Genomic DNA, 12,000 nt, shown 5'->3' with positions numbered 1-12,000 from the left:
ATGGTTTGTAACGGAAATGATATCTTTCCAGTTCTGGGACTAAGCTTTGAGAAGACTGGTAGCCTTTACTTTTAGCTTCTTAGAAGTCAGTGACCAATACTGTGAAGAAGGCTATAGAATAAGGTGAGGCGGAGGGAAGAGGAGGAGTGAGTAACTCCCTGGATGTCTGTATCCCTAGTAAGCTCCCAGCTGAAGCTACACATTTGAGTAGCATCAACTGCCCTGTGTGAGAAGCAGAAGACCTGACCTGTCAATCCCAATCAACCCACAGAAATAGGAGAAATACCAAGTCGCTGCCACTTTAGGTTACTAATCTTTTGAGTGGTTTATTGTACAAGAAAAGACAACTAAAGCACTACCCACTGTCTCTACAGCTTCCCTTATGTTTCCCCAGCTTGTACTGTTTTCATGAATTTTGGTTCATTTCCACAAAGTTACTTGCCCCGAACTTTACTGTTTTTCCAACTGGCTGTAATGGGTTAATGAGTAGAGTGACATAGCGAACAAAGAATTGAGAATGGTAAAGCCTTCCCACAAACGCAGGGTCATAATCCTTTGGGCTATTACTTGAGAAAGAAAAAGACTTCTGTTTGATTTAAGCCACTGCGTTTTGGAAGTTCTTTATAGAAGTATTCAAGCTGGTACATTTACTAATAAAAACACCCCCTAGCCCACTACTATAGGTAACATAACTTCGCTTTGGATTCAATCAATGCTCTTATTTTTAGCAGATCTATTTTCATGAGTTCCAGTATTTGTAGCTTATTATTCTACCCTATGTGATCTTTATGGGGGATGGGACAAGAGTTTCAATGTGTTTGAAATGAATAATTTTCTAGAACAATTTCCAGGAAAAGCCATAAAAATATGAATGTTACTGATACTCAGTACTATGACCTGTGTAGTAGGAGAAACATCTTCCAATAATGTGTGTCATAAAATCAAACTTCTCACAAGCCTACGTAATAATAATAATATATCACAATACTACAGTTTATTAGCCAACAATAAGTTTCTGATTATGGAGAAGAATAACCAAAAGAATCCAAAAAGGAAAAGTAAAAAATATCTGAATTAGTGGAGATAATTTAAAATTAGAATCAACATCCTAGAAAATAAAAAGGCCTGAGGGAAGATGACTCACAGATTATGTGTGAGGTTACTTAATGTTTGAAAGGCCAGCATGTAAACAAGGGTTCAGTTATAAGGTGTATGGCACTGGGAAAACAAAACTAAACAAGAAAAGTAAAGGTAAATAAATAGAAATTCTGGACTCTCCCTCCGGTATTTGTGAAATTTGAAATATACAAAAGAGGGAATTCCTTTTTCAGTTTAAAATATAATTCAAATTTGAATTTTCATGGCTTTTCCAACATGACTATCCTGTACACTTGAGCACAAAAATACTAATATTTCATAACGCCCATCTGAGTTAATATGTGCTTGTATAAAATGTATGAACCCAAGTTGTCTGGATTGGTGTCTCTATTCTTAACTAGTGTGTGACACCAACTCTTTAGCTGCTGGAATATTCATAATATCATCACAATTATTATACTTACTTTAAATAAGGAAAAGTAGCTATTAATTATATTTTAATATTTATATGTTAGTATATAACATCTATCTTAACTATATATTTATTATTTTTTTAAAGATTTATTTATTTATTTTAGAAAGGGAGTGTGTGCGAGAAGGGGGAGCAGGAGAGAAAGAGGGAAGAAGACTCCCCCAAGTGCTGAGCCTGAATTGGGGCTCCATTTTAGAACCCTGAGATCATGACCTGAGCAGAAACCAAGAGTCAGATGCTTAACCAACTGAGCCACCCAGACCCCACCCCTATATATTAGAGTACCCTGCATTACAAAATACTAACATTTTAAGCTACTATTATCAACAAAGACCTTCTTATATTATTGGAAGTAAATATATAACTCTATTATATTGTTAGTGTCGGTGTGGGAACTCTCATGGAAATGCCCTTTTTTGTCTCTGATAAGAACTTTTGACTTTAAGTTGACTTTGTCCTATATAAGTATAGCTACCCTTGCCCCTTATGGGTTTACGTATGCCAGAAATACATTTCCATCCTTTCACTTTCAGCCCACTAGTGTCCTCAGGCTTAAGTGAGTCTCTTATTGGTAGCTTATCGTTAGATCTTTTATAAAAAATCCATTTAGCTGGTCTATGTCTTTTAACTGGAGATTTTAAACCACTTATATCTGGAGTAGTTATTGATGGGTAAGGACTTACTACTGCCACTTTATTAGTGTGTTTGCAGTGTAGCCCAGTGAGGGTGAATCAAAGTTGCAACTCAGGGCTGACAGTGGGGTCCCAGTGAGGGAAGACACACTGTGACTTAGGCCCCCAAGAACAGGGCACAACAGTGACTATGCCCTGGTCTCACTGCAGTGACAGCTCCAGCTCCAGGGAGGAGACAGAGTAGAGAGCTCTGGGCAGCTCTGTCATCTAGGTTCAGCCCTGGTGAAGACTGTAAGTCCTCCCTAGCAAAGGCTACAAATGCCCATTGTGATGAGGTTTGCTGGGATTTCTCTGCTCTCCTGGTCCTGTGAGATAGAGTCCCTCCAAGGGGACCCCTCCTGGCACCGAACTGCTCAGACTTGGGGAAGGCATAATGCAGGTAAAATGCTCCCTATGCTTTCCTATGTGGGAATCATCAGTCTGTAAGCCCTGTAGAATTTCTGCTGTTTCACTTTTGTAGTCCAGAACTTTCACAGAGCTATTCCCATCAGTCTGTAGTTATTTATTGTTTTGTTATTTTTGTGGGCAAGACAAGAGTTGGGGCCTCCTAGCCCACCATCTTATTGACATCACTTCCTCTGTATCTTTATGTACAAAAAAAATATTATTCCTTTCACTTGGTTAGAAATTTTACCATTCCCCTTTAGTTTTGATTCTGTGGTTCTATGGTTTTCTGATTTAACAGAATGTGTTTTAGTTCTTGAAACTTATCAAGATTTTTTTATTTTTAGCCTAACACACAATTTTTAAATAAATGTACTTTGGGTTTTTAAAAACAATTTGAAAAGAGTGGTATTTTTTTTTCTATTTTAATCCCTTAGTCACTTAATCACTATATGCTTACTGAATTTTTATCAACTTGATCTAAGTTCTAAGAAGGTAGCTTTAAAATCTTTCACTATCATAATTGTTAAATAAAAATCTCCCTGTATTTCTTTCTTTTATTTTTTTAAGATTTCATTTATTTATTTGACAGAGAGATCACAAGTAGGCAGAGAGGCAGGAAGGGGGGGGGAAGCAGACTCCTTGCTGAGCAGAGAGCCCGATGTGGGGCTTGATCCCAGGACCCTGAGATCATGACTTGAGCTGAAGGCAGAGGCTTAACTGACTGAGCCACCCAGACACCCTCTCCCTGTATTTCTAATAGTTTTTGCTTTATATTAGTTTCAATGATTTGTCATTAAGTAAATTTACATTTAATTAAGGGTTTGATTTTGTCAGATTTTGTTTCTGCATCTTTTGAAGTAATCATGGGTTTTGTCGATTACTAAGGTGTATTACACTGCCTTATTTGTAAATAAAACCAACCTTGTGTTCATGGGATAAATTCCATTTGGGCACAATGCATAATCCTGTTTATAGGCTGCTGGATTTGATTTGTTAAGTATTCAAATGAAAAATTATGCACCTATATTCATAAGGGATATTGTTGCATAACTTTCTATTCTTGTGATATCTTTGGCTAGTTTTATTATCAGGGTGATTCTAGCCTCACAGAATGAGTTATGTAGTATTCCTTGCTCTTTTATTTTTTGGAAGGATAGCTGCTAAATCTTTTTTTTTTTTTTTTTTTTTTTAAACTTTGGTAGAATTCCCTGGTCAAGACTTCTGGTCTTGGGTTTTTCTTTGAGAAGTTTTTTGATATATCAATGTCCTTACAGGTTATAGGTTAGCTCAGAATTTTCCGTCTTCTTGAGTCTGTTTCGATAGCTTGTGTCTTTCTAATAATTTGACCACAGCAGTTTTCTAATTTGTGCATGATTGTAGGTAACATACCCTTATAATATTCTTATGTCTAAAAGGTCAGCAATAAGGTCCTTTCTTTCACCCTAGAGTGAGTAAACTGCTTCTTCTCTTTTATATTCTTGACCAACATAGCTCGAGGTTTGTCAGTTTTGTTGTTCCTTTCAAAGAATTTAAATTTTAGTTTCACTGATATTCTTCACTGTGTTTTTTATTTTATATTTCATTAATTTCCACTCTAGACTTCATTATTTCTATCCTTATGAGTTCTCTGTTTTAGTTAGCTCACCCTTTTCTACAGTCTTGAGAGATTACATTGTTGATTAGATTTTTCTTCTTTATTAATGTTGGCATGCTCAACTATAAATCTCACTCTGAGTATCCCTTCATCTTCATCCCATAAATTCTGGTGTGACATGTTTTCATTCTTACTTATCTCAAAGTAGTTTTCTTACTCTCTTTGTGGTTTTTCCTTTGAACCATTGACTATTCAGGAGTATCTATCTAATTCCACATATATGTGAGTTTCCAAATTTCTGTTGTTAGTGATTTCTGGTATCATTCCATTGTGGTCAATAACTTGTATAATTTCAATCATTTTCAATTTAATAACACCTGTTTTGTGGCCTAACTTGTGGTCTATATTGAAGAATATTTCATGTGCCTTTAAGAAAAAGGTGTATTCCATTGTTTTGGGTTTCAGTATTGTATGAATATCTGTAAGGTATGGTTGGCTTGCAATGCTGTTCAATTCTGTCCTTGCTCCCCTCTGTCTAGCTGTTGAATCCATTACTTATGGTAGGGTTGCAGAGTCTCCAACTATCATGCTTGAATGATTTATTTTCCCCATTCAGGTTTATCAGTTTTTGCTTCATGTACTTTTGGACTCTATTGTTAGATGCTTATATGTTTTTAACTATTATACCTTCTTAATGGATTGACTCTGTTGTTGCTATAAGATGTCCATCTTTGTCTCAAATAAAAAATATTATTGTATAATCTAGTTATGTCTAACATTAGTAGTAATACTTCAGCTCACTTTTAGTTATCATTTGTGTGGACTATCTTTTCACAACCTTTTACACCCCAAAGGTTTATGTCTCCATAAATGAAGTGTGTCTCTTGTAGACAATGTATGGTTAAATCATGTTGTCCTTTCTTTTTTATCCATTCCGTTAATCTCTGCCTTTTAATTGGAACATTTCATTAACTTACAACTTACATTGATTGTGTTTACTAAAAAGGTAGGATTATATTTGCCATTTTGCTTTCTGTCTTCTATATTTCCTGACTTTTCTGTTCCTCTATTACTCTATTACCGACTTATTTTGTGTTAAATAGATATTTTTCATATGTACTGTTTAAATTCCCTTGTTGTGTCTTTTCATATAAATCTTTAAATTGCTTAAGTAATTTAAATCTTTAAATTTGCTTCCCTCTTTCTAGTTATTATTGCAAATGCATATTTATACATTTCATATCCATCAATGCTGATATCTAATTATTGCTTTATAACCTTTTCTTTATATTAGATAGAAAAGGAAGAGTTACTAGAAAAAACTATACCTATGCTATCTTTTATACTTATCTATGTAGTTGTTTTTTCCATTATTCTGTATTTCTTCATGTAGATTTGAGTTACTATCTATTGTGCTTTAATTTCAGCCTTAGATTTCTCTTTGATATTTCTTATAGAGAAGGTCTGCTACTGACAAACTCTCTCATTTTCTTTTTCTGGGAATGTCTTAATTTCTCATTCATTTTTTGAAGGAAATATTTGTCATACTTAGAATTATTGATGAGCATTTTTTTTCTTTTAGTACTTTGAACATGTCATCCCACTGTTTCCTGGCATCCACTGTTTCAGGTGATAAATCATAATTTTATGGAGAACTAATATCCATGAAAAGTCACCTGTACTTTCAAATTCTTTATTTGTCTGTGTAATTTGGTAATTTGATTGAGATGAGTCTGAATTTCTTTAAGTCTATACTTTCTGAAAATTCACTGAGTTTCTTGGATGTGCAGATTGTTTTCCTGCAATTTAAGATGTTTTTAACCATTATTTATTCATATATTCTTTCAGCCCCTTTCTCTTCTCTCCTGGGACTCCTGTTATGCATATGTTGGTATACAAAATGGTATCCCACAAGTGTCTGAGGCTCTCTTCTTCACTTTCTTCATTCTTTTTTTCTTTTTGTTCTCAGATTTGATAATCTCAATTGATCTCTCTTCAAATTTGCTGATTGTTTCTTCTCCATACTTGAATCTTCTATTAAGCCCTGCTAGTAAATTTTTAATTTACAGGTGTTGTATTTTTCAATTCAAAAATTTCTATTAGGTTCTTTTTTATAATTTATGTCTCTTTGTTAATATTATCTCTTTGATGAGATAGCATTCCCATATTTTAATGTAATTCTTTGCATATGATTTTCTTTAGTTCTTTGGACATATTTTAAATACCTGATCAAAGGTCTTTGTTGTATCTCCCCCCCACCCCCACCTAGTTGATAATCTTTGTAAGCCCAATGTCTGGGCTTCCTCAGAAACACTTTTGTTATTTTATTTGCCTTGCGTATCAACCATTCTTCCCTGTTTTTTTCTAGTCTCATAATTTTTGTTAAAAACTGGTCATTGCAAACAGTATTATGTGACAAAACTGAAAATCAGATTCCTTCCTTCCCCAGGAACTATGGAGGAAATTGCTTGTTTTAGTTGTGCTCATTCGTTTTCTCAACTAATTATTTCTGAACTAATACTCCAAAATCTGTATTCTTTGTCATGTGGTTCCACTGAAATCTGTATTAGTTCAGTGGTTAGTTAATGATTGGAAGAGATCTTTGAACATATTTAGAAGCAGTAATTCTCCTAGTCTTTTTTGAGGAGGACTTTGTGTATTTTGGATCACATCTTTAGTCTTCAGTCCTGCTGTTTAGAATTCGACTTTAGCTTTTGCTTTCTGCTTTTCCAGAAACTCAAGGTAACCCAGAGCTGATCGCATCTTTAGTCTTCAGTCTTGCTGTTTAGAATTCGACTTTAGCTTTTGCTTTCTGCTTTTCCAGAAACTCAAGGTAACCCAGAGCTGCTTTTCCAGAAACTCAAGGTAACCCAGATGTTTTCGAGAATTCGCACTACACTGTTCTTATTGTTGCCCTAAGATTCCTAGAAATAAGTCAAAACATTTTACAGACCCTATGGATATCATTCCTGCCTTCTTTCTTAAATTTACTGTTTATTTAGCTTATTGCTTGTCCCAATTGTTACCTATCACTTCAGGCAGCAACAAAGTAAAAACACTTGCCTGTAACTATTTTTGACAAACTCCTCTCCCATCTTCCCCCTCCAGCTCCCAAATAAGGCTTTTTGTGCTGGGTGAAATTGAAGTCAGGTTTTCATGTGAGTTCTTCCAGAGAACCACGAAGTTTTGTTCTGCTTCTTCCAATGACTGCCAAGCTGCTTTGGGGGAGGGGGCGGGTTGTTATTTTTTAGTGCTACTGCTGAACTAAAGAGCAGGCAATGGGAATCGGGCAAGTGAATAATTCCAGAGTTTAAAAAAAAAAAAAGTTATTACAAAGAGTCATCTGTTTTTCTTGAATAAATGTTCCCTGGGTTGTTTTTAAACCTTGGTTAATTCAGGAATTAATGGCCCCAAATTATGATTTTCCCCTTTTTTTTTAAACCGATTTTTCATTGCTTTTCTGGAAGGGCAAATTTTCAGGAGTCTTTGTCTATTTTCAATGACTTCACCTCAGATGGGTCCTTAAATTATTATAACTTTAATCTAATCTTACATGTATGATTTTATTATATTGACTATAACAAACTTAAAGGGCTTCATTAAATATCCAACCCAGTGTTTCTAAAATCATAAGTGCCCAAACAAAAATAATTCAGTTCATCTAAATTTATGTCAGTTTCATTGAAAATTTTAGTTTACCAGAAGATTCTATTTTGTACTTATTAGCTGAGATTTTACTGTCACTTTTTTGCCCTTTAGTACATGTTCCAATTTAAACCTAAATTTCATCTTCCTAATAGTAAAACATGAAAGGAGCATTTGTTGGACTATCAGAGTTTTACTAATTCCCACCAACTGCCCTTCCCCATTTTGGGATGAAACAATTTCCATTTTAAGGCAGTAGTCAATTTTGAGGCTTTTTTTTTTAATTATGAATTTTTGACTTTGCTTATAGTTTGAATATCTTTCACTCATTTATCCCTGCTAATCCCATCCCTCCCACCCACCCCATATACAATGGTATCATTTTTCTTGAGGAAAACCAGGGGACACATCATAGGAAACAATGGATTGAGGTGACATAGGGTCAGGTTGCTGGGGGAATAATCAATAGGAGAAGAAATAATTCCAGAACTGATGATAGTTACAGTAGGACCAGTAAAGGGGTTGGCAACAATCCTCAGATGACCTTTTCACACACCTCAGGATCCACATCCTCACATTCAGTAACAGACCACCAAGAATGTGTGTGAGAGGAGAACTCTCCACATGGAGATTGCGAAAACTAGCTCTGAGGAACACATACATTCAGAATTATTTGGGTGGACTTAAGGAATATTAAGACTTCTGGAAAAGTAAGTAAAGTCAGAGCCATGGAAATCTCATTTTGTATGTTTGATTTTTGTATGTGTGTGTTTCTATTCTTACCAGTCTTATTTAACTTAGGAAACATGATTTTTCTTCTTAATGGTAATGACAATATCAACTAACATTTACTGAGAACTAACTTTTTTCTAGGCACTATTAACTATTTCCCTGTATGAAATCAAATCCTCAAAACCCATTTATAGAAGGTCTGTTTTTATCAACTCCATTTTAAAGAGGAGTAAACTGAGGCAGAGAAATTAGTAACTCACCCAGCATAATCATATAATTACGAGTAGTAAGTTTTAAAGTCAGGATCTGAACATAATTGAAACTACCCATATAACATCTTGCCTTCTAGAAATATAAATATATGAAATCATATCTTTTTTTAAAACTTGGCTGTGAAAGCAAAGTTAGTGCTAGTGGTATGTCAATTATTTAGGACTATTCATCATACTACAGTTGGTGGCTGATGGTATAGAAAAGCAATTCATTATTCTGCTCTCATTAATATATTTGCTTCTCATTTCACTTAAAGTAAATGACAAAGTAGATTGATAGTATAGAAGATTCTGTATTTTCTGGCCCCCTCTTATTTTTCACATTTTCTTTCTTTCTTTCTTTCTTTCTTTCTTTCTTTCTTTCTTTCTTTCTTTCTTTCCTTTCTTTATTCCTCTTTCTTTCTTTCTTTCTTTCTTTCTTTCTTTCTTTCTTTCTTTTGATTTATTTATTTTTTCAGAGAAGGAGAGAAGAAGAGAGTATAGGGGCATGGCAGAAGGAGAGGAAAAGAACTGTGTGCTGAGCTTGGAGCCCAACTTGAGGCTCAGTCTCAAGAGCCTGAGATCATGACCTGAACTGAAACCAAGAGTCGGATGCTTAATCAACTGTGCCATCCAGTCACCCTCACATCTCCTTTCTACTTCCCTCTCCAATGCTACTGGCCTCCTTGATGCTTCTGAAAACCAATAGGCAAGTTCCAGCTTTTATCTCTGCCCAGAAACTATCTCCCAGATATCAACATGGCTAACTCCTCTAATGTCCATGAGACTTTACTCAAAACTCACTGTTTTTTTGTTTTTTTTAATTCTATTTGTTTATCTGACAGAGAAAGAGAGAGAGAGAGAGCACAAGCAGGGGCAACAATAGAGGAAGAGAAGCAGGCTCCCCACTGAGCAGGGAGGAATTGAGGGCCTCCATCCCAGAACCCTGGGATCATGATCCAAGCTAGAAGCAGCCACCGAACTGACTGAGCCACCCGGGTGCCCGTCAGACCTCACTTTTTCAATGAGGTATGCCGTGTTCATCCCATTTAATTTATACTGCAACACCCCTTCTGTACTTCTACTCCTACTTATCAAGCTCTATTTTTCCCACAGCACAGACCATCTCTATCATGTATAATAACTACACATGTATTTATTATATTTGTTGTTTGTTGCCTGTTTCTGCTCCCAGAACACCAGCTGTGTGACTTGAGGAAACTGTCTTCCTCCACAGAGTAGATGCTTATTTATTGAAAGAAAGAATAAATGCAATTTCTGAAAGTGAAAGAAACTCAGGAATACCAATGGACTTCAGCCCACTCTGGGTAGTCTGCTTCTCTACGAGTGTCTTTAAATTTCATCCTTTGGACTTAGTATACGCTATATCAGCCTTCTAGGTAATTTATTCCTGGAAACCCTGATCTTTCTGCTGAAATAACTCTAAGCAATTTTCTCAGAAATACTTTGTACTTTCTTTCCATGATCCCATGTAATATGTGGTTCATAGCTTATTTCTAGTGCTTAGAACTAGGTATTTGAATTTATCTTTGGACATGTTTCTAGCCATAGACTCCACCCCTCCCTAACCTAGAACATTTATCTCTCATCTTTGCATCTATAGTACCTAGCACAGCGACCGACATGGTGTCAACCCTTCTGTTAATGAGAGGAACAATGGCTATTTCTTTTTATCTATGCTAAGGCCCTTACAGACTTAAAAGATGGAGGCTTATGTTCATAAGCTCTTTTAAAAAAATGTAATAGTCTAATATCTGTAGCTGGCTTATGACAAATGTGTAGTTCCAGAGACAACCTTCTTACAGACAACATTTCTAAGTGGGATATAACATCATATTTGGAAATCTATCTAATGTATGTAGGCTGTTGTATTACTATGCATGTGTGCACACACGCAGGCTGAAGGCTCAGGGTTAGAAAGGGGTTGAGGGCAATGTTGAATTCCACTGAATAGTCATTCTGAAGCATACTTCAAAAGCAACCTCTTCTTCGTGAAGAGATTTATGATCTGTCTCACACGCATCTCTCTCTCTAGAGACTATAAACCATGCAAAGCAGCAACACCCGTATTTTAGCAAAAGTAATTTGAGAAGAGTATCATAATCAAATTCTCATCATTTTTGCTTTGGTATAATTACCAGTATATGCACAACAATGAACTAGAATAGCTCCTGTGAAAATTTTCAAGGAAAAATTAGCCAAGGGTATAATATATTGTGTACCCTTGGGTAATCATGGTCCTTCTCCCATATGGTTCCAAAAACCCTTATTTAATTCAGTCATATATTTTCAGAATTACATAATTACATTTAACCAATGGCAAAATACTAGTAGAGCAAACAGTGTATATTTTCAATTAATTTTTTTTCAAATTTTTCTTAGAGAATTCTTTATGAGGTAACACAGAGAAAACTACCAATATGTAGATTATTATTCATTTTTTAAAGTGGCTTCACTTCTTCAATTAAAAAAAATTCCATGTTTTCTTCTACACATTTCATTAAAACTAATTCTAAGAGAAAAGCCGTTATTTTTAAATTCATTTTTATATAAAAATAGTAATTACCAAGGAGATCAACTTTGTTATTAAAGGTGTTTCCTTTGATTTGAGACCGCTTTTTCTACATGGTTTGAGAGTGATAACTGAGAGTGTAAAATGGGAGTAAATACAAACCAACAAGGATGGAGTAGAGGATGCCTGGCCTATCTGATGGTGGCTGGATATTCCGGTCCTGGTCAACAGCTTGGATGGGTGGGGTAACAATGATGGGGTTCAGTTCTTCCTGGAAAAAAATTCAGACAGTTTAGTTCAGCTTTATTATTAATGCCTCATGAAAAACTGACACTCAGGGATTGGGTATTATAGTTTGGACAGCTAGGTAATATCTGAGCTAGTATTAAACTCAGGTTTCAGGTATTAGATCTTATAGTGTGGACAGCTAGGTGATATCTGAGCTAGTACTTAAACTCAGGTTTCAAGATCTGTAACTTAACATATTAGACTAATTTTGAATCTGAAGAAGGAGCAATGTGGCCTCAAGGTCAAAATGAAAAGACAGAGTAATTATGCATTTAGAACGTTCTATCAGGAATTTCTCCTAAAAAGAA

At 35.3% G+C, this 12,000-nt stretch overlaps 1 protein-coding gene across 1 annotated transcript in view; it reads right to left on the bottom strand.

Moving 5' to 3' along the window:
- PCDH15 (protocadherin related 15) overlaps window positions 1-12,000 on the bottom strand; it is a 1,265,671-nt gene that overhangs the window by 386,456 nt on the left and 867,215 nt on the right. The window contains exon 11 of the mRNA XM_032845308.1: window positions 11,567-11,675. Within this exon, the coding sequence (XP_032701199.1) occupies window positions 11,567-11,675 (109 nt within the window). The remainder of the gene's footprint in view (window positions 1-11,566; window positions 11,676-12,000) is intronic.

The sequence above is a fragment of the Lontra canadensis genome, unplaced genomic scaffold (assembly GCF_010015895.1).
Source record: "Lontra canadensis isolate GAN:19392208 unplaced genomic scaffold, GSC_riverotter_1.0 scaffold162, whole genome shotgun sequence".
NCBI classification, from domain to species: domain Eukaryota; kingdom Metazoa; phylum Chordata; class Mammalia; order Carnivora; family Mustelidae; genus Lontra; species Lontra canadensis.
The sequence above is the reverse complement of the archived record's forward strand: the minus strand, read 5'-3'. Positions and strand labels throughout refer to the sequence as shown.